Source organism: Natrix helvetica (genome assembly GCF_964273705.1).
Source record: "Natrix helvetica genome assembly, chromosome: 6".
Taxonomy (NCBI): Eukaryota; Metazoa; Chordata; class Lepidosauria; order Squamata; family Natricidae; genus Natrix; species Natrix helvetica.
The window spans coordinates 72585045-72609075 of NC_138553.1; the positions used below are offsets into that span (position 1 = coordinate 72585045).

General features: G+C 43.2%; 1 protein-coding gene across 4 annotated transcripts in view; it reads left to right on the forward strand.

The window, feature by feature from the left end:
- The window catches only part of CELSR1 (cadherin EGF LAG seven-pass G-type receptor 1), a 191087-nt gene that overhangs the window by 106541 nt on the left and 60515 nt on the right, over positions 1-24031 (forward strand). For all 4 annotated transcript variants that reach the window (XM_081957473.1, XM_081957470.1, XM_081957472.1 and 1 more), the window contains exons 6-9: positions 13590-13747; positions 18521-18684; positions 19435-19560; positions 23159-23325. In XM_081957473.1, the coding sequence (XP_081813599.1) occupies positions 13590-13747; positions 18521-18684; positions 19435-19560; positions 23159-23325 (615 nt within the window). The remainder of the gene's footprint in view (positions 1-13589; positions 13748-18520; positions 18685-19434; positions 19561-23158; positions 23326-24031) is intronic.

Here is a 24031-nt window from a genome sequence, read left to right on the forward strand (position 1 = left end):
AACTCTGGCAGCGTGCCTAATGAGACTGAACATAATTGAACTAAAAGTGCACCGTTGGTGTTTAAGCATCTCCTATAGACTACTGCTACTTGTTCTATTTTTTATTAAAGGCTGCAAGGAGGGGGAAAAACTGGACCCCTGTGAGTATGATCCTTTAAAATCATAGCCACTGGTGATTTTTTATATATTTATTTATTTATTGCCCACTACGTAACTCTGAAAAGAAAATATTCATTTAGCTTTTAAAAGTCAGTAGGAAACAGGTTTTCCTTAACCTTTAGCCACTTGAAGCAGTAAATGAATACATACTACTGATTAACATACGTACAATCTGGCATGGCTTTCAAAATATGTAAATGTTTTCTCCCCCTCTTAGTTATGTTTGCACTTCTCTTTTTTTACATATTCTTTTTTATTTTATTTTTCAACATATAAACATTTTGTCTTTCCTTAAACATCTGGGTACAAATATCTCTGCAACAGCTTTCAACATTTACAACACCATTCACATTGATACTAATTCTCTCATCTTGGAATTACAATATATTAAGCAATTACACATTATTAGTCTATTCATTTTCCTCTTAACATACCTTCTAGTAAAAATACAATACCAACATTAATTATGATTATCTTCCTCATCATAATACTAACAATTATCTTAACATATTTTCTACTCTTCTTTAGTCTTCTTCCCTCGTTTCCAATTGCCCTTCTTTTTCTCTAACCATTGCTAAAATACTTCCCATAACTTATAATATTCAGTTTGTTCTTTCTCTTTAATTATTAATATTAATCTATTCATTTCTGTACATTCTAATATTTTCCTGATCACCTTCTCATCAATAGGAATCTCTTCACTCTTCCTATGTTGTGCAAATATAATTCTAGCTGCAGTTATACATGGACAATTAAATAGGTATTCTCTTTATTATAGGTTTCAGGTAAAATCCCCAGCAAAAATATTTCTGGCTTTAACTCAAAACGTTGTTTTATCATCTTCTCCAACCATGTCATTATTTTTGTCCAATATTTTTTGCTTCTACACGTTTGCACTTCTTATTGTTATTTCTATGCTTAAAGGATATGTGCATAATAAGTAATAATAGCCATGTTTACTTACCATAACAAACCAGGGTATATTCTTAAAAATAGATGTAAGGTTCAGACCCATATGTTATTTCAACTACTTGGCACCAAATGAGAGGAGATAAGTAAGGTGCCATAACTTTTGGAAAGAAACGTTTAGAGTTTTGAAAAAATGTTATGGGCAGTCAGGCCACTGGAGGAAAAGACTTACCAAATAACAAAATGGTAGTGATGGAAACCTAGGCAACTGTAAAACTGTAATTTATCAAAGTGCTACAGTTGGCCTCACTGCCAAGAAATTTCTGCTTGGTTCCAATTATCTACCTAGGTATCAGTAAAAGATACAAATGATAGACAGTAATGAGAGTTTTTATTGTTTGCTAGATTTACAACTTGTACTTCCTCGAAAAGATCAAACAATTTACCCTGTTTTCCCAAAAATAAGACCTCCGGGATAATAAGACCAATCAGGCTTTTGAGTGCATGCAATAAAATAAGCCCTCCTCAAAAATATTGCAACACAGCAGCAGCCATGAGTTCACCACGCTCGCCACTTTCTGCACCTCAAAAATAATAAGACCTCACGAAAATAAGGCCAAGGGCTTATTTTGGAAGTCAATTTGGGGAAACACAGTACATAGGGATTTTCCTACATTTTTATTCTTACAATCAAGTTCTGGTTGAACAACTGAAACACTACACTAGACTATAGACATGAAACCTGACAATAAAAATATAATTTACTGGCTTTAGTCCCCAGATTTTAAAGTGTATGGTGGTCACAACAGAAAATTAGTTATTATATAAGCCATCCGTGTTTCACCATTTACATTTTGCATTCATTGATTTAATGGCCAGATCCCACCTAGGTTTTTCAAGATTTGTTCAGCATATAAGTGGCTTATCTCATTCTCATGGTTGATAAGAAAGGGCTCAGATCAAATTTGCTAAGTAACAACTGTGTATTTTGAAGGAGCAAGCAACATACTGATCATGCATGCTCAATTCTGCATTAAGTTGATAAGAGGAAAAGTTTCACTTGGCAAACAACTAGACACCTATCTGAATTCAGAAGAGTTTCTCGTTTGCCCGTTAGTATATATGTGGTGTCATTAATTCATGGGAGAAATGTTTTCCAGTAGAGTGGAGGGAGGGGTCACAGCAGGGTTAACACAGCCTGATTGGTCCATTTGACTGAGAGAAAACTTCTTAACCTTCGCCTTCTCCCGTTGGTTCCCAGTTTCCTCTCAGTCAAGGTCCAAGACACAGGTTTGGTTCCTAGTAGTAGAGTTTTAGTGGGTTTTATTAGTCAGTGTTAGTGTTGTTGGCACCTTGAATTTGGAGTTTTTTATTTAAAAATTTTTTTCTAATGGTCCGCCTTGCAGGGCTGTTGTTCGACTGTCCTCAGGAGGCTGAGATAGTCAGTGGGGGGGGCGCTTCCTCCCCCTCTCTTAAGGGATCGCTCCGGACTGGTGCCTGGGGTCTCGGGTGTGCCGGGCGATCCTACGTGCTTTAATTTGTCTTCTTAAAACTTTCCGGTGAGGCTCGCAGCGCGCTGGGGCTTTTCGGCGCGAAAGCGGCTTTTCGGCTTCTAATTTGAACCGCTAGCTTCCCGGGCCGGTTACAGCCCACGGCAGCAGCGCGGAATCGTTTTTCTTGGTGTTGGAAGGCTCCTAGGGGCTTAGGAGCTCAGCGGTGATTTAGAGAGCGTTTTGGGAAAGGCGAGCTTGCAGCTGCAGGCATTGGCAATTAAGGGCGAGGGAGCGGCCATTTTTAGGCGCGCTTTTGAAAGCACCGCCCAAAAGAAGCCGGCGGCCATTTTGAGTCACGTGTTTGGGGCTTGCAACACGGAGAGGCTGTGAAAAACGTGGCTGTGCTGTTTGCAACTTTACCGGAGGCCCGGAGCAGGCGATTCTCACCAGCTGAAGGGCAATTCCTACCAAAAACCTCGTTTTGGAGCACGTGAGTGGGGATGGCAGATAGAACTGAGTCCCAGCAGGCCGCGCCAGCTCAGGCAGGCGAAGATCAGGTTGAGCCCACTCCCCCAGTTAGGCCTCGGGTTTCTAGGCCTTCAGCTGAGGACAGGCCTTCGAGAGCTCTGCAAAGGGATGAGCTCAGGCGATCCAGGGCCATTGAGAAGGTCATTGAAAGGGCTGAGAAGAGACAGGCCAGGGATCCTAGGCCCAGATCCAGATCCCCACACGTGGCGGCTTCATGCCCTCCCCCACCGGTGGCTAGGGGGTTCAGCCCTTCCTCTTCCTCTTCCTCTGCTTCCCCATGCAGATCTGATAGGAGTCAGGAGCGGGGGGCGCCTCGCTCTCCTTCTGCTTTCCCGGGGATTAGGGAAGAAGATAGGGGGGATCCATTGGAAGGTACCTCTGCAGGTCCAGTTAGGGGTAGGAGATCCAGCAGGGCCTATGTGGCACCAGACTATGATTCAGAAGGAGATGAGGAGGATCTCGAAAACCTCCCTGAGAATCTCAAAAGGCTTATTTCTGCAGCCATTTCTAGGGGCATTTCCCAAAGGGACAGACCTTACCACCACAGTCGAGTTACTCCCTTTAGTAGGTCCAGATCTAGGGCTTCTTCGCCTTCCCTCATGAGTGAGGTCTCCTCTAGGGGGGAGGCACGGAGGGACGATTGGGGGTTCTCTGAGGAGGAGGATGCGGCTCCTGAGCCGCCTCGCTCTTCCAATCTTTTCCTCCAGGCCATGTTCAAACCATTGCTTAAGAAGGCTAGGAGGACCACCAAGGTGGGCACGGGGGACCCCACGGTCCCACCGCCCACGGATCCGGACATGGTCATGTTCTCAGCGACGGCCACCAATAAGGAGGAGATTCCTGCCCCTCCTCTTTTCTTAGAGGTAGCTACTAGCCAATGGGCCCGTCCTTCTAACTTTTCCCCACCTGGCAGCAACGACCGTCGCGCCTACAACATGGAAAAGTCTTTTGTGCAAGCTATTCAGCTTCCAGTTATAGATCAGCCCATAGCAGCTTTAGTCTCCTCCTCTCCAGTAGTTTCGGGGGACGCGGCTGACAAACTTAAGGCAGAGGACAAGAGGGCGGAGCTCACTTTACGTAAAAATTTTAAAGCCTCAGCATGGGCGGTGCGGGCAGCGGCTGCTGCCTCGTACTTTAACCGTACTACGGTCATGTGGCTCCGCCGGCTCCAGGAGCGCATTCCGATCCAGGAGGAGCGCGCACACCAGGATTTGGCTAAAATAATGGCAGCGTGTCAGTATTCGGCTGATGCGACCCTAGACGCAGTTAGATTTGGTTCAAGTGCTTTGGCCACCTCTGTGGCCTCTCGTAGACTTTTGTGGCTCAGGAACTGGCAGATGGACTATAAAGCCAAGTGGGACCTAGTAGCTGCCCCTTTTGAGGGTCCAAATTTGTTCGGGGCTTCCTTAGACCCGATTTTGGTGGAAAACAAAGATAAAAAGAAAGTTATGCCTACATCCACCAAGAAGGCGGAGTCCCGTAGTCATCCCTATCGCAGGCCCCAGTTCAAGTCTTATGACAGGGATCAGGACCAGCGATACCAATCATACAGGCAGGACAGGTCATTTCATAGACAGAGTTTTCAGGACCGTTCTAGATATCAGCCGCAGTCCAAGCGGCCCTTTCGTGGGGGGGGCGGCCGCCCCTTCCGCAGAGGGAAATGACTCGAACCCGAGTCATCCCATCGGAGGCCGCCTGGCACTGTATGCGGACGAGTGGGATCGGATCACGTCAGACGGTTGGGTCAGGGCGACCGTTCGCCACGGCCTAAGGTTAGAATTCCTCTCCAAACCCCCAAGTTTTTTCAAAGTTTTTCCCCCGGCTCGGGACCCGAAGCGGCGTCGTCTCATGGACCTCGCGGTCGCCCATCTTCTAGAAATCAGGGCAGTGGAGGTCGTTCCGGAGCCGGAGAGGGGTCTGGGCTACTACTCCCATCTGTTCGTAGTTCCAAAATCCTCGGGGGGTTGGAGGGCAATCCTCAACCTGAAACGCCTAAACCGCTACCTAGTATACAGGCGGTTCAAGATGGCGTCCCTGAAATCCATTCTGCAGGGCATTCGGAAGGGGGATTACATGGCTTCAGTAGATTTGACGGAGGCCTACCTCCACGTCCCCATCCTTCAGTCTCACCGGTGTTATCTCAGGTTCTCTCACCGGGGCAGGCATTACCAGTACCGGGCTCTCCCGTTTGGTCTGGCCTCAGCTCCGCGGACGTTCACCAAGGTCCTGGCAGCACTGGCGGCTTATCTGCGTTCCATTCCGGTGAGACTTCAGTGCTACTTGGACGACGTCCTCGTTCAGGCAGGGTCCCTCCCCAGGGCCAAGTCGGATCTTCGGCTGACGATCCGTTGGCTTCAGGCGTTGGGGTTTTCAGTGAACTTTCCCAAGAGCCACCTGTCCCCATCCAGGCAGATTCTACACCTAGGGACAGTGATAGACTCCGAGTCAGGGAGGGTCCGCCTGTCTCCAGAGCGCTTGTCCAGCCTTCGCCAGCTGGTCTCCTCTGTACAAAAAAGACGGTCTGTTTCCATCCTGACCTTGTCTCAACTTCTGGGGAAGATGGTCTCTTGCATAGGGATAGTGCCCTGGGCCCGGCTCCACCTGCGACCTCTCCAGTGGGCCTTGATCCCGGTCCAGAGAAGGATGATGAGCAACTCCTTGCGTCCAGTTCCTCTACCGGTGGAGGTGAGACTCTCGTTTCGGTGGTGGTTGTCCCCAGCGCTGCAACAGGGGGCTTGTTTTTGGGAGCCCGAGAGAGTCACAGTGACGACGGATGCCAGCCTCTTCGGCTGGGGGGCCGTGATGGACTCCGACATGACCCAGGGACGTTGGTCTGCCTCGGATCTCCGCCACAACATCAATTGGCTGGAGCTAAAAGCCGCGCGGCTTGCCCTAAGGACTTTTCGTCATCACCTGCGGGGGCGCCATGTCCTCCTGCTTACGGACAATGTGGCGACGAAGGCCCATGTCAATCGCCAGGGGGGCACCCACTCACGTTCTCTCTGGCGAGAGGCGCAGTCGTTGGGCTTGTGGGCGGAGAGACACTTGGCCTCCATAGTGGCGGAGCACATCTCAGGAGTGTCCAATCTTCAGGCGGATTGGCTGAGTCGCACAACCCTAGACGATGGCGAGTGGCAACTGGGCCCGGAGTTGTTTCGGAAGATATGCAGCAGGTTCGGCACACCTCGGGTGGATCTGTTCGCCTCCCCCGACAACGCTCAGCTGCCCCGGTTCTTTACCCGGTTCCAGTCCCCGTCGGCGGAAGGAGCGGATGCTCTCAGGAGCCGATGGCCCCCGGGTCTCCTTTATGCCTTTCCTCCCCTTCCCCTCGTTCCCCGTACGATAGGGAAGATAGTCACAGAGAGGGCTCTCGTTATTCTGTTAGCACCATACTGGCCGAGGAGACCCTGGTTCGCGGACCTGGTCCAGCTGTCGGTAGCAGACCCCTGGAGGATTCCCCCGGGGGAGGTCGTTCTGAGTCAGGGGGCTTTACATCACCCAGGGCCTCAGTGGCTCCATCTGACCGCCTGGCTCTTGAACGGAGGATCCTGAGGGGGCAGAGACTTTCGTCAGGAGTCATAGCCACCTTAGAGGCGTCTAGGAGGCCGTCCACGGTTAGAATTTACAATGCCACATGGAAAGCGTTTGCGAAGTGGTGCATCCCTTTGGGGTTGGATCCTTCTAGGGCTACCGTCCCAAACGTGTTGGAGTTCCTCCAGAAGGGGTTGGAGGATGGCTTGTCGCATAATACGCTCCGGCGTCAAGTGGCGGCTTTGGCCACCATTCTGGGGGGGGAGGGTTCCCCCGTCCTTTCCCGGTCTCCACTGATTAAGCGTTTTCTGAAGGGGGCGGCTAACATCCGCCCGCCTCCGGTTCATAGGTTTCCAACCTGGGATCTGACCCTGGTTCTCCAGGCTCTGACGAGCTCCCCGTTCGAACCACTTAGGACGGTACACATGCGTCTGCTTACCCTTAAGGTGGTGTTTTTAGTGGCCATTACATCGGCCAGGCGCATTTCAGAGTTGGGGGCCCTTTCTTCACGCAGTGACCTGTGTGTAATACACCAGGACAGGGTGGTCCTTCGCTTGGATCCTTCGTTCATTCCGAAGGTGAATTCACAGTTTCACAGGGCCCAGGAGGTCGTGCTCCCGAATTTTTGTCCCAATCCCTCGAGAGAGCGGGAGTTGGTGTGGCATAAGCTGGACGTTCGCCGGGCTGTTCGCATTTACCTAAAGCGAACTGAGGGCATTAGGAGGACGGAAGCGTTATTTGTTTCCTTTCGTCCGGGCTCGTTAGGATGTAAGGTGTCTTCTTCCACCATCGGACGATGGATTAGGTTGGCCATAGTTGAGGCTTACGGGGCTTCTGGGAAGACTCCCCCATCGGGGATCACTGCGCACTCCACCCGCAGTGCGGCTACTTCGGCGGCTTGGGCCACCAGGGCACCTTTCGAGGATATTTGTAGGGCGGCGGCCTGGGCTTCCCCCACACCTTTTATTAGGCACTATCGTTTGGATACTTATGCCTCGGCTGAGGCATCCTTTGGCCGGAGGGTCCTTCAGAGGGTGGTGGCCGATTCTTCACCTGGGACCCAGTCGGCCCGCCCGGGGACGTAGCGTGGGTATGTCCCTGCTGTGACCCCTCCCTCCACTCTACTGGAAAAAGAACGTTGGTCTTACCTGAACGTTTTTTTCTGGAGTAGTGGAGGGAGGGGTCACATTTCCCGCCCTAGTTAGTTAGTTAGACAGGGTCCGGGAGGTGTAGAATCGGGAGGCCCCGGGGGGGCTTGTTCTTGTTTGTGTTTGAATTGCAGTTGCTGGCCGTGACATCGCGGAAACTGGGAACCAACGGGAGAAGGCGAAGGTTAAGAAGTTTTCTCTCAGTCAAATGGACCAATCAGGCTGTGTTAACCCTGCTGTGACCCCTCCCTCCACTACTCCAGAAAAAAACGTTCAGGTAAGACCAACGTTCTTTCTCTTTTGTGTGAATTGACAATTTCCAAATACACTTTCCCTAGCTTATACCCTCCAGGCAGTATTCCCCAATCCGAACTCAACAGTCTGAAAGACTATTAAATTGCAACTCTTGGCTGTCACATTATGACTACCTAGATTTTGCATTCTAAATCTAACCAGTTCCATCTTTAGTGTACCTGGTCTTCAGCACCCAGAATCCCTAGTTGGCTGTGCTGCTTGGAACTCCAATATGAAAGTCTTGCTATTCCTACCTCCCTTTTCTTAAATCAAACACATATAGTTTTAAAACACAGAATTTCAGTCTATTAGAGGAAGATGCTTTGTGAAAAAGAAGCGGACACTTTGTTAAATAGCAGCCACTAACAATAGAGGCTGCTCATGCTGACAAATTTAGTTGCACAATATACTGAATATTTACTGATGAAGGCAAAGTGACTGAATACTATGACAAGCAGGTAATGTGCGCTTTCATACGTTAAACCCGAGAAGATGTCTGTATATAGTACTATAATTTGAAAACCTGTTAACTGGCAATAAGTGTGTAAATATACAAGTGAAACACTTTTCTGACTGCCTGAGTTGTATAACCACGCAATTAAAGTAAGTTCTGCTGTAAGGATAGCATCTTTTCATCACATTTTGTATGCAATATCATGTCCAAATTACACATATTTATTCCTAGGTGCTCCCTTTGTCTCCCAAAGGAGATAGCCATTTCAAATTATTTTTAAAAAGTTATTTAAAGGAATATGTTCACCGATATACAGTGTGTACTGTATAATTATTTAGAGAGAAAGACCACACAAACCTAGTTGCCTACAACCATGTATAAATGTGAGTGTGAGAGCAGAGGACAGTATAATAATTCAGAACTTAGTACACAAGAGAAGAAAACTGTCCTATGGAAACAGTTCATAGGGCAGGCGGCTGGAGTCATTTATTTCATTTTGCAGCATCTTAGTTTCAATAAGGATTGATTTTATATAGAATAATATTTCATGGGTATTTATTTATTGTTTGGTGTATGGCTGTCACGTATTTTGAAAGTCAGAAAAGTCTACCTAGTAGTCGGGCTGCCAGCAGTTGCTAGTTTGTTCAGTACACGCTGTTGCATTATCCAGAGTTCACCACTAGGCGGCGAACAAGCTTCATGCCCCATTTCATGAGTTTAATGCAATAACTCTTGAGGAGGAAAGGATGGAGGAATAGAGGGGAAAGACGGGAGTCTAATATTCTAGAACAGAAAAGAATCATGAAATGTAGGTTTCTGCAGGAAACCAAGTTGGAAATATAAAGATGATTTTGAAATATAAAAGGTTACTTGGTGTGTCTGCGGGTGTGCACATTGCATCTGTTGGCAACCTCCTTATAGCAAATTCAATTTTTACCAAATCACGCAATCACTGTTGTGCAATTGGAAGAAAATATTTGATTTCTTTAAGAATTGCTGACAAACATACCGTGCATGTTAATACATTTTTAGTCGAGTACTGACTCATACTTCAAACTCCTTTCCTAGCGGAAACAACAAGCTAGAGTATGAACTATAGGCTGGCTAACCCATAATCTTTTGAAAGTGAGAATCATAAAGTGATGATTCTGCAAATTGCTCCATAATCTAATGAAAACGGGGAAGAGAAACGTTTAAGCACTTCATCTAAGATTCCAAACCATTGTAGCCTGGCAGTCTGTGAAAAAACAATAAAAATTATTGTTTATTGTTTAATACCCATAAGTGTCAGCTCTGCCATCTTCACTCTGCTTCGTTAAGCTTGCTGGCATTCTTCCATAAACATGGGGGAGGGAGCAGAGTCATTTGGGGAAGACGTGCAGGAGAAAGAAAAAGGAGAGAAAGGGGGGGGGAGGGAATGGCATTAACGGAAACCAGACGTGTGAAAACCAGGCTAACCCAGTTGCCCAAGGATGACTGGCATGGAAAAGAATGTGAAGCCATTTCAAGATGCACCTGACATCAAAGCAGTTCTCAAAACATCGCCCTAGGATGCTATTGGACACTGACGTTCTGGTCGAAGGGAGTGGAGACCAGGGAGGGAAAAATGCGTAAACTTGCATGGAAATACTCAGTTCTAGCCTCGCTTTTGCTGCAACCACTGATCCTTAATAAAAGAACCTATCACTTCAACCAAATGGAGTCAAGGGTCTTTCTTTCCTAGGAGCTTAGCTGGAGCAAGCCTGACATTATGGGGGAGATATCATAATATATTCAATGACTGGGACGCTCTTGTGCTTTGTTTCTACCCATTTGTTTGTCATGTACTCTGAGAGGAACTAAAGTGGAATGACTAAATATATGGACATTTGCTGAAAAAAGGAATCTTTCCGAGCTCCTGGGTATTAAAGCAAGGTGAAAACTTTGAATTACACTCAAAAAATTGACCAATCATTGGTGAGATTGTGAATCACTATAATCAAACCATTTGAATCATTGAGTTGAGTAGGAGCATGGTGGCTCACATGGTTAAGGATGCTGAGTTGGAAGTTAGCAAGGTGATGTTCGAGATCTGAGTGCTGCCATGAGCTCCTGTCCTTCACTCCAGTTCCTGCTGAGGACATGAAAGGAGTCCCCAATAGGGTGCACCACGGGCAAAAGTGATGTCAATGGCTAATGCTTTTAACCTAGAAGCACCTCAGTGCTTCTGCCATGAGTGCAGTGTTATTCACTTAGCTGACTCAGTTTGAATAAGCTGAGGAATAGAATAGAACAGAATTCTTTATTGGCCAAGTGTGATTGGACACACAAGGAATTTGTCTTTGGTGCATAGGCTCTCAGTGTACATAAAATAAAACATGCAGTTACATACAGATTGCATACATTTGGAAAACTTGTGTGCAGAAAGTAAGCATTGGAGAAAGATGTATAGGAAACAAGCGTACATTTCAGAAAAGCTTTGTACAGTCGAGTGTGCTTAACCTGTAGATGTTCCAGACATGGGTATGGGAATTGAAATCTGTTGTGTTTGCAGGACTCCAGACTGAGGAAGGCTATATTAGGACAAGTTACATCCATATCTGCATTCATTAACTCAACATGCATACATGTGCGTGTCTTAATCAAAAATCTATGCACAAGTACAGATGTTGAAGATAACTGACGATGATTACTGCTTTTTTAAATAATGTTTCCCAGAACAATTGATAGAATGTACTAATACTTGAAAGTCTACCATTCTGATATAAATCAGATTTTTCTCCTTATCTACTGTTTGTGAGACTAGGTCTTGTGTTACCTGGCAAATGTCAAGCCCTTTATATGAAGCACTGCCAAGTTATGTGATCATAGTAAATATAGCTGGGAGGAAACTAAAAACATTTTCATTGCCATAATAATACCAGGAAATAGCCTTTGAAAAACTTTGCAAAAGTTTGATGTCTGTTAGGTATAACGGCAATGGCTGTGGGAAGCTTATCTAAATGCAATGACTTGGTTTAGATTAAACAAGTTAAATACCAAGAAACTGAGTATACAATTTTTTAGTCCTCGACTTACAACAGTTCATTTAGTGACTATTCATAGTTATAATGGCACCGAAAAAAGTGACTTAGGACCATTTTCACACTTATTGCCATTGCAGCAGCCTCGTGGTCATGTGATTAAAATTCGGATATTTGACAATTGATTCATATTTATGACGGTCGCAGAGTCCCGGAGTCACATGATCCCCTTTTACGACCTTCTGACAAGCAAAGTCAGTGGGGAAGCAGTGTGACTGATTTAACAACTGCACTGATTCACATAACAAATGTGGCAAGAAAAGCCGTACAATGGGACAAAACTCACTTTACAAATTTCTCAGTTAGCAACATAAACCTTTTGTGGTCGTATGTCAAAGACTACCTGTATTTGGTAAATATTTGCCATAGAAGAAAAATGTGTGTGTGCGCGCACATGTGCATGCTATTGAAAATATACCAGCACGGGACCATGGTAAGCAGATAGTCCTTGTTTAGCAAGCACAAATGGGACTGGTAATTTGGTCATTAAGCAAATGGTCACTAAGTGAAAATGACTCTGCTTATGATCTTACTTCAGGTATCCTCTGCTTTACAGTTCTGCAAAGGTTGTAAATGTGAGGATTGGTTGCAAAGTTACTTTTTTTGTCACCTTAATAACTGACCATTTAGTGGCAAAAAGCAATGTTGTTACTAAACAAGGACCACCTGTACTGTTGGTTACTAAACGAGGATTATTCCAAAGAACGGCTGCCATTGCAGACAAACCCTGTCTCACTGTCTTTCTCTTGTTTTGATTCGCTTCCTCCAGGAGGCTTACCGATCTCAAAAGTATGCCTGTTTCAGTTTTGGAGCAACTCAGAAAATATAAGATTGCTAAAATCACTATAATAAAATTACTCAGATTTTTACTGCTTAAAAGCCATCACTTGCTGGCCAAGGTTCACAGTTTCTATTGGATGGGGTGAGGGTCACAGTGAATCACACTCTTGAGTGGGGCTGTACTACAATGAGCATTTTTTTAAAAAAAAATAGCATAATGGCACAATACAGGCAGTCCCCAAGCTTACAACCACAAATGAGCCCCAAATTTATTTTGTTAGCTGAAACATTTGTTCAGTGAATTTTCCCTATTTTACTACCTTTCTTGTCATAGTTGTTACATGAGTCACTACAGTCATTAAATTAGTTATATGGTTGTTAAGTGAATCTGGCTTCCCCCATTGGCTTTGCTTGTCAAAAGGTCGCAAAAGGTGATTGATTGCATGACCCCGGTACACTTCAACCGTCATAAATATGAATTAGTTGCCAAGCATTTGAACTTTGATCACGTGACCGTGGGGATGCTACAGTGGTTGTAAGTGTGAAAAATGTCACTTTTTTTCAGTGCCGTTGTAACTTGAACAGTCACTAAATGAACTGTTGTAAGTCGAGGACTATTTGTACTACTGTCACTTTCTAGCAGCCATGGTTATTGTGGCTTCTGGGAGGTTCAGTCCAGTAGTGGGATGCCAATATTTTTACTACCAGTTCGGGCGCGCTTGCGCTCCTGCTTGGGCGCGCTTGTGACACTTCTGCGCAGAAGCAGGCGGGCCGAGCCTCCCACCGCCACTACTACCGGTTCACCCAAACCGGGAGCCACCCACCTCAGTCCTGGTCTTAAAGGGCGCCAGCAGCCTTCTCTTGCTTGAGCAGGAGGCTGGACTAGAAGACCTCCAAGGACCCTTCCAGCTCTATTCTATTCTATTTGGTTGTCCATCCCAGAGGTGGTATTCTACCTGTTCGGACTGGATCACCCGAACCGGTGGCGGAAATAGCAGGTGGCTCCGCCCACCTGTGCCTGGCTCTGTGGCATCCCATTTAGGCCCTTTTTTCATCAAAAGCGCATGTGCAGAGGTGGCTTGTGCGCTTCCATTTGCGAACCTGTAGGGAAGGTAAGTGTGTACCAGTCCTGCTCCATCCCTAACTTACAGGGAGGCAGAGATTGTACAATGCTGGTGCTTGAAATACTTATGAGTTTAAGTTTTTGAAATTTTCCACATTTGTTTTGAAGCCCAACATAGGCCAACTTGGCATTCCTCACGGGCCTTCCGGGGAGAAAGTAGCTGTAGTGACCGTGGACGACTGTGATACCGCAGTGGCTGTGCGCTTTGGAAGTCTGATTGGAAACTACTCCTGTGCTGCTCAGGGGACACAGTCCGGCTCCAAAAAGTAAGACGTTGATGTTTATTGTGACATGAATATGTAGCAGAATTAATCTGGCTAACAGAGTCTTCATTAATTTTTTTTTAGGTATGCCTGGAATTGATTATTGTCAGATGTAAAGTCATTTTCATATCTGTTTGTATTTAATTAAACTTTACGTTTGTGCGTTAAGGACAAAATGGTTGAGTTCAGAGAATAATCATGTAGAAATCTTTGCTAAATTGCCCCTCCTTGTGGCAAGTTACCTGTTGCTGCAGATGATTCTATTTCTTAAGCATCTTTTAATAGTCTTATAGGATAGAAAAAATCAACGTGAAGAAGAAGATGGAAAGTAAGTAAAGCCAAGTGTTCACACTTCCCTTCAAAAATGTTCACTCAGGTGAGGAAGGTTGTTGTTGTTGTTAGTTGTGAAGTCTTGTTCGACCAATCGTGACCCCATGGACAACATTCCTCCAGGCCTTCCTGTCCTCTACCATCCTCTGGAGTCCATTCAAGCTCACGCCGACTGCTTTGGTGTCTCCATCCAGCCACCTCATTCTCTCTCGTCCTGTTCTTCTTTTGCGCTCAATCTTTCCCGGCATTAGGCTCTTCTCCAGTGAGTCCTTCCTTCTCATTAGGTGGCCAAAGTACTTGAGTTTCATCTTCAGGATCTGGCCTTCCAAAGAGCAGTCAGGGTTGATCTCTTCTAGGACTGACCAGTTTGATCGCCTTGCAGACCAAGGGACTCGCAGGAGTCTTCTCCAGCACCATAGCTCAAAGTCTTCAATTCTTTGGCGCTCAGCCTTTCTTATGATCCAACTTTGAGGAAGGAGAAAGTATCAAAGTGAAGGAACGACAAATGGAGGAAGAAACACATTTAATCAGTTTTCCTTTCTGGTCTTTAAACCCATTGAATTAAAAAGCTAAAATCCAGAATCCTGAGTTTTGCCTTAGAATGAATTTATATATTTCAGTTAATTGGAAAAGATTCCTGACAATGTTTGTGTCGTTGAGGGCTTTTAATGAATTAATCCTGCTTGGAATATTTTCATCTTAGTTTTTGATAGGTGTGTCAGATTAAATCTACATTTACAAGTCAATGTAAATTTGAATAAATGCAGCATCTTAATTATGTAAAAAAGAAATTGGTTTTGCTATGTCTGTTGATTTGAATGCATGATGAAACTATTGGGATGAAATTTAGATGTTGAATTTACATATTCCTTTGTAATCATAAAATGTATTGGGCAACATCATCTCCCTAAGTATTTATGTTACGGAGGATTGCTATAAATGTTATCTATATCAATTTTCTTCTTCAGTAACAACCTGATACATAAGAATTGCTGCAATTGTAGTACTAAAAGCGTGAGAAAATGTTCTTACCATTTGTGGCAAAACCTTTTATTGGTTTAAAAAAAGAAAAAAAAACTGAAAATAGTTGATTATTGGTTGTAAGTAACATTTATATCATTTTCATACGATCCATTAGAGATAGTCCTCATTTACCAACCACAATTGGGGCTGGCACTTCTGTCACTAAGTGAAAAATCATGTGACTATGCTGGATCGACAGCATCACTTCTACTTTTGTTGTTAAGTGAATCACCCAGGGTCATTAAGCGAAATAACATATGACTGCAACTTACAGGGATTCATCACAAACCTGTTTTTTCCCCAACTGTCATAATTTTTTTTGTAATAAAATTTTATTGGTTTTTCAAAATTTATAGGGAAAAGGGTAAATGGACAGGTATACAAATTTTGGCAGTTGCAAAGTGTGTGAGGCCCCCCTCCCTCCATACCCATAGCGTACATTTATATATAATGCATTAGTATATAATTGATTATAATCAGCATATTAGTTCTATTATTAAATTCAATCAAATTAAACATTACAATATAAAATCCAAATATAATTCCATTTTCACTTTCGGTCAATTTATAATAATATGATTTTCATATTTATTTCTGTGATCTGAGTCTTCTTGCTATTGCCCCATCTCCCTCCACTGGCAGAGCTCTGGCCCCTCCCGTGTCCTGCGTGTCCGTTGTAGTGTCTGGTGGTTTCTCTAGAAGTGTTTTATTTTTTTCCATAAAGGCCTGCGCCTCTATGGGTGAATTAATTCTGATTCTTGTCTCCTCCCAGAATATCAGCATACCTTCAGGCATCAACCATCTAAACCACACCCCTTTCTGGTATAATTTATTCGCTAATTGCGAATAATTTTTTCTTTTTTCTCTAATCTTCTTAGGGATCTGCTTCAGAATGGTTATCTCCATATCATGATATGTCAATGCTTGCCCCCTTTGTACACCCAGAATTTCATCTCTTGTGGTTTTTCTAAGGAATTTAATGTGAACCTCCCTGGGTAAATTGTGTGTTCTAGCATAAGCTGAGTTCACTCTATAAACCAGATCTATATCCCACCCCATCTGTTGTTTTTCTTTGTGTGTATAGTCAGCCAGAATGTTTGTCATGATGTCCCTTATATTTTCCCCATCTTCTTCTATAACATTTTGAAATCTAAGATAATAGGACATTCTCTCAAATTCTAATTTCATCTGTTGGATGTCAAGATCTTTGTTCCCTTTCTGCACAGCTTCCACCACCCCCCTCACCTCCTCCACCCCCCCTTCCACAAGATTCAGTCTTTGTGAGTTCTTATATATTTGGGCTTGATTTTCTTTAATTTCATCTTTCATTTCCCTTAACTGTTTCTTGATTTCCTCCTGGCCCTGTAGAATTTGTTGAAGCATTTGTTGAAAGTCCATCTCTGTAGTCTTATGTTGCATCAGTTCTGTTATCTTTGACTGTGTGGCTGGACTGGATGTTGCGGATGTTGGAGCAGAAGTGGCAAAGCCAGGTTTTCCAGGAGGGGGTCTTTTAGATGCCATCCTTTATAACGTTAAAAGTTCAGTCCAAATATGAAGTAAGCAATTAGAAAAGAAGGGTAGCCAGGTGAATCCGGGAGCAGAATAACCAGGCAGAAGAGAATCTCTCCAATAAGTCTGGCAATAGATAGAAAATTTCCCCTAGAAGGTTAAAAAAATACCAATCCACAAGAGGTTCCTCTGGGAGACACGGAGACAAAGACCGGAAACCTGAATTTTAAAGGTGGAGTCAGGTTTCAGAGTTCATAAAGACAACGGAAGTGTGCCATCTTGCCCTGCCAGTTTTGGGCACAGAGGCGTAACAAAGTTTTAAAAAGTTCCAAAAGTCCTCAAATCATTGTAATATGTAAAATTAAATTGAAAAGAAAATCATCTCAGCCTAAGTGAGGCTTCATTCGTTGGCTCTCCCCCCTCCTCCTTCCCCGGGGGCTGAGAGCAAAATTGTTTCTTGCCGCTTGTCCAAGGGGGGGGGGGAAAACCCCCCTCCCTCCAGCCGCACCTCCAAAATGCTCCGAAAGTTGTTTTAAAGTTTTAAAAGCTGAATCAAATCTTCATGCAAAGTAAGGGATGAAGAGAGAGGCAACCTCACCGCACCGCAGCTGCTTCCTTCAATTGTAGCATTCTCCAGTCGGCTTGTAGCGAGGCGCGAGGCGTGGAAACGCGATGCGCCCTCCGAGCTTGCTCCCCGGTGCCTTGGGCGCGCGAGAGAGCCCCCGCCGGCTGCCGCCGCTGCAGGAGACCTCCGCGATGCCGCCCCTCCGGCAGGACCCCTCTGCGGGGTGTCCTGTGCCCCCCAAGGAGTGGGGAAGCCCACCGGGGAGCCGGAGCGGGCAAAGAGCTGCCCGTCGCCGCCGCCGCCGGAACCGGAACTCCCCAACTGTCATAATTTTTAACAGTGCCTACACAATCGTTGGTAAGCAAGGATTACTTATACTATTTCGTATAGGTATGTGTGTGTGTGTGTGTATATTATAAATACGTATATTAATTATATATATATATTAGAATATTTTATATGTATAATATTTTACAAATAAATATATCGAACACGGTGTGACCATCCTGCCATTTCATCCGCCATAGAAAACAAAATGCAAGATAAATAACGTACATTATTTTCACGGTGCTAGTCTTATACAATTATTTTTGACCAACTTATTCATTCTAATACATGTATAATCTCTCATTTCAGGTCTAATTAACCTAATTTTTTCATGTTCCGACTCCCACCTTGTGTTTCCAGCCATTGATAAAATCTAGTCCATATGTCATAATATTCTGTCTCCCCTTTGTTTTTTTTAATTCTAATGTTAGTCTATCCATTTCAGGGGGGGGGGGGGTTGCTACTGGCATTACTGCCGGCTCGGTGCGTGTGCGCATTTACACCCAAAAATTTCTGCGCATGCACAGAACATTAGAAAAGGGGGGGGCGATTACTTTTCTGCAATCGAGATTGTTCTGAGCATGTGCAGAACCAAAAATCAAGATGGCGCTGACAACAATGGAACCGATTCGGGTCCATGGGTGGCCGAACCTACCTCTGATCCATTTCTGTGCATGTTAATATCTTCCTTATTATCTCCTTTTCTGAAAGGTATTTTCACATTTCCATTGCTGTGCATACACAATCATTGTTGCTGTTAGGATGTGAAGTATTAGGTATATTGACCCTTTGCTATAGTCGCCTGTAATAATACCTAATAGAAATAATTCTGTATGTTGAATTCTATACGTTGTTCAACCATTTCATTTCGTACTATTTCATTTCAATGTCGTGACAGAATCTGTAACAGTAGGAAGGAATTATCTCTAATATCTAACTCCCAATGATATGGTTCTTGTACAAAAGATTACATTATCTATCCGAGTCAAAAAAAAAAACCACTTTATTTTTTATTTCTTTAGGTCGTTGGATTTAACCGGCCCTCTTCTGCTCGGAGGTGTTCCCAATTTACCTGAAGATTTTCCTATACATAACAGGCAGTTTGTTGGTTGCATGAGGAATCTTTCTATTGACAACAAGCCCATTGATATGGCCAGTTATATAGCCAATAATGGCACGCTTGCAGGTATAACCTCCTCAAGGATAAAAGTGGAATAAAAAATACTCTCGGTTCTCTGAAAATTATACGCACAAAAGAACTGTGTTTCCATAGGAAAGCATAAAAAGAAGGAACTAAAGATGTATTTGTGGGCTAATTTCTCAAATTTACTAATTACATTGTGCATACAGGGAATCCTCATTTAGCAACTATATTTGGGACTCAATCATTTAGCAAAGTGTTGGCTGAGTAAAAAAAAACTCTGTTATTATCTTTCTTCAGCTTCCCTTTGCTTTACAGATCTCAAAGATTATAAATGCAAAGATTGGTCATGAAGTAATCTTTTCATTACCAGTGTAACTATGAAAGAAGACTACTAAACGAGCAGTTGTTAAACAAGTTTACCTATATAAGAGAATATCTTTCTATTTAAGATAACATCCTATGAAAACTGTTTCTGCACAGATGTTATTTTGAAACGTATTTCTTGGTAGCCTAGGTCCTTGATATATGTACTAACCACAGAGTGGAAATGAAAACAGCCGAATATCAAAATCTTTAGCCTTTGTTTTACTATAATGTCTCCCCTTCACAAAAGAGAACTGTTGAGTGTTGGAGATCACAATATAAAGTATGATAAGCCTTGGGAATTGCTTTCTAGAAAATTAAGTTGCAGCTGTTCAAAAGCATGACACTGATCCAGAGCACAGCTTGTTAAAACTTGAAAACATGATTACTGAATGACTTGAGGACAAAACTTTTTTTTTTGAATTGCAGGTTGCTTAGCTCGGAAGAATTATTGCACCACAAACTGGTGTCAGAATGGTGGTACCTGTGTGAGCAAATGGAATACTTATAGTTGTGATTGCCCGCTGCGATATGGGGGAAAAAACTGTGAGCAAGGTAAACAATGGATCCCGCTTTTGATTGAGCATGTGAAATATTGCATTGTGTGTGAGCAAATTTTAATTATACAATAGCCGTATTTATTAAATAAGTTATAAATCCTGTCTTCACCCTCTTAAAGCAGGCATTAGCAGAAATCTAATAATCTACTGCATCTTTGTTAATTTGGTGCTTTCCAAATATTTTGGAACTATAATTCCCAGTATGCGCACACTAGTGGTGGGTTTCAAATTTTTTTAGAACCTCTTCTGTAGGTGTGACCTGCTTTGTGGGAGTGGCTTGCCAGCCATGTGACTGGGTGGGAGTGGCTTGCCAGCCATGTGACTGGGTGGGAGTGGCTTGGTAGTCATGTGACTGTGTGGGAGTGGCCAACTTGTAAAATGTGGTGAAACTCACTTAACAACGCTCTTGCTTAGCAACCAAGGTTGGCTCAGAAATTCTGGCATTTGAAGCACGCAAGTCTTAAAGCTGTCAAGTTACAAGACCCTTGCACCCCTAACCCTTTAGAAAAAAACCCCCAGGGGTGTTCAAACTTGACAGCTTTAAGACTTGTGGGCTTCAACTCCCAGAATTCCTCCTCCAGTCGTGTTGGCTCAGGAACTCTGACATTGAAGTGTGCAAGTCTTAAAGCTGTCAAGTTACAAGACCTTTGCACCCCTAACCCTTTAGAAAAAAAAGCCCCAGCGGTGTTCAAACTTGACAGCTTTAAGACTTTAAGGTTTAGATAGGACTCTTAGAGGTGGGTGGGGCGATTGGTGAGGCAGCCAATCAGTGAGCAGTGGGCGGGGCAAGCGGGGGGCGGGCGGGCGGGGGGAGGAAACTGGAACCGGTTCTAAACGGCATGGTAGATTTGTGGAACCACTTCTATAGAAGAGGTTAGAACTGGCAGGAACTAATTATTGGCGCACACTAATTATTTCCATGATAGTTGGAAATGCTAGGAGTTACATATCCGAAAGGTATTAGGTTGCGGAGGTTTGGCTCAGAGCATCTCTGGGTTGCAAGCCATGCCTATTACATAGCATATTCTTTATCTCCTCTATATAGCAATTCAACCCAAACACAGAAAATCAATCTTCAGTCTTTTTTAAGCAAAAATGCTTCAGTTTAAAATGATCTCTGTCGCAGTTAGTTCAATTGAATAATACTATTGGTTAATAATACTGCCTTAATTAAGTTTAACCTTTTTCTTAATAATCACTGGGGCAAGTAATTACTCGGACATAAAATAATAACTTTCTTTAGTCACTTGTACAGTGCATTCAGAAAGTATTCAGACCTCTTTTATTTTCGTCCGTTTTTGTGATGCTGCAGCCCGATTCTACTGTACAGTGGTTGAAAAATCACTTTTTTTCTCATTAATCCACACTCAGTACTCCGAAATCTCTGTAAATTTATTAAAAAGAAAAGAAAACCCTGAAATATCACATTGGCATAAATATTCAGACCTTTCACTCAGTACTTTGTTGAAATATCTTTGGCAGCAATTACAGCCTCGAGTCTTTTGGGGTATGACGCAACAAGATTTACACACCTGGATTGGGAGATTGTCATTATGGGTGTACTGAGTGTAGATGTCAGGCCTAAAAGCCATCTTTTGCATTGGGCCTTCAGACCTGTCATATTTAATGCTGTGGGAAATTGGGAGGGGGGATTATTTAGAGTGGGATAGATATAGTCAAAATAAAATTCCTTTCTCAGAGAGTCAAGGATATCTTGCTCTACACCTGGAGTGGTGTGACTGGGAGGCATCTCCAGTTGGAACGGTGCCTGATTGGACCACGTGATGGACATGCGGGTGCTGGGCAGGGACTTGAAGTTTCGTTTGGGTGGGGAAAACCTGGAAACACTCAGATTTGGGCCAATGTGACGTCTCTAATAACATGGAACTTTGAGGAACCTCAAGCCCTCGGAATCTTCTTTCGTTGGGGGAGTTATTTGGAACCCTAACAGTAGATTAATGAGGGGCGCAAAAGAATTTCAATAAGTGTATAATCTGCCTGCAGCACAACAACGTTGACAAAAGTGAAGGGGGTCTGAATACTTCCTGAATGCACTGTATATCTTAACAGAGAACAAAATCCCCATTCATATTCTTCATTGAAATTCTTTCGTTCCCATTTGGCAGCCTCAGTCTTCAGGATTTCCCCCCCCCCCATTTGTTCCCAGGTTGGGAATCTGTATTCTGTACTACATCAATGAATCTTTAGCAGATGGCAATGAATATGAGAGTGCATTTTAAAGTTCATACACATGGAAGATGCTGGCTAGATTCCTGGAATTTCAATGTGTCCTCCCCCCACCCGAGAATACTTCCTAGATACTGTACTGTACTTCCTAGTACCTTATTGTACTGTACAGCCAACTCTCTCATGTTGCAGCAGAAAATCAGCAATAAGAACAATACTTTACAATATTTACAGTGAGAATATCAGCTCTCCATCAATCAATCTGATTTGTCTTTGCCTCCCTATTGGCTTTAAAAGCAGTAGTTCCTAAATATTACACTCTACTTCTGCAAACTCCATCTACTTGACGATATTTGGGTACCATAAGGAACAGTGCTGTGAGAACTTGAGCTACCTATTCATCTTTTACTAAGTGCATTTAAGAATATAAATATGCGTGCTTTATGCTTCCAAGAAAATGTGAAAATCAGATTGATGAACTGTCTTTCAGAAAACTCTTGTTCCCATTTTGTGACAGAAATTCACCTAAATCAAATTATTAACGCAGTCCTTCTGTATAGCATAATTGTTTTTTCTACAGAAATCTACTTTCAAAAACCATTTGGTTCATGCTATTGTCAAGGGTAGGTACATACTGCTAAATAGGTGAGATCAATTACTTATTTCTTGTAAGATAGATACACGTGGAACAGAATGTGCATAAAGGGAAACAAGTAGCGTCAATAAAGGAGAATTTTTAACAAATGTCCAAATTGAACCAGAAGTAAAAGCACTGACGACAATTGCACACTAGGGAACAAAATATATTCACAGGATCAAAGCGCTTTCTGCCTGGGACATAGGTGACACAGCAGCCACAAATTTGAGCTTGTCAGATCCTTTATAAATGTGTTGTTTTGCTGCCCTTAGGGCCTATAAAAATAACACTGCCAGACTCTTAATAGACAGTAATAAATAGCATGCATCCTTGCTGTTACCAGGGCCCACAAGCAAATCTTTGAGGAATTTTAGAGATTTTAAATTCTCAGTTGTTTAAGTATGGCAATTAGAAAAAAATAAACCCAACCTAAAATTACATAGAAAAAAATAAAGAAAGCTTGAGATAAACAGAGATGGGTACTTCTCTGAAAAGGCTATATTCTGAACGGAGAGTTCTTTTTTCTTATTTATTTTTTGCATTAGACTTAAGTTTGGATTTCTGCCATACGCTAAATGAATTTCTAATGAAAAGGAAGGGAGATCCCAGAAGCTGAACGTCTCTTGATCTTATTTATCCTTACTGGTATCATGCAGTATTCCTTTTTGGTATAATTATAATTGTCAGAATGTTCTGATAATTTCCCCCTCGTTCTAAAATATTTGATTAAGTAATACTGCTTTTGTCTCCTCTTTGCCTTGTGTTATAGCAATGCCTTTTCCTCAACGTTTCACTGGGGAAAGCATCATCACCTGGAATAACCTTGATATCACTATTTCCATCCCATGGTACATTGGCCTTATGTTTAGAACTCGCAAGGTTAACGGTGTATTAATGCAAGCTGATGCGGGAGCATCATCTAAGATTAAGATACAGGTATGTTACTTATCAACTCAACCACAACAAGGGAATGTCATTAGATGACAAATGGCAAACAGTAAAATGTCTTTGCTTAGCCATGAAGACAATTCAACAGTACAGTCTTACACTGTAAATTTCATTTACAGCCGGCTCTGGGATGTAGTTAAAAGCAAAGCAGATTGAACAAACCCAAAATTTGCCTTCTTTGAAATTGCAGAATATCACAAAACTGTGGAGTTCACTCAGCCTATAATCAGATCAGTCTTAAGTAGGGATTGAGAAGAGTGAAATACTAGCTTTTCAGTTCCCCATTTGTTTTAGCAGAAGGAAAAATACCTTTGCCAAATCAAGACTGCTTTAAATATTAATCCATGCATATAGATCTAGAAGAGTAGACAATCTTTAATTGAGAGTGGCTACTCATAGTGGGCCTAATACTGAATATAGGTCAAATATTGGTCTACATATTAATTACCCACTGAAAAATAAATAATGAAGTTGTTTTAAAGTATAACCTGTATTTTATAACCGAGGGAAACAATGGTTCAGTGGCTAAGACGTTGAGCTTGTCGATCAGAAACGTCAGCAGTTCGGCAGTTCGAATCCCTAATGCCGCATAACGGAGTGAGCTCCTATTACTTGTCCCAGCTTCTGCCAACCTAGCAGTTTGAAAGCATGTAAAAATGCAAGTAGAAAAATAGGAACCACCTTTGGTGGGAAG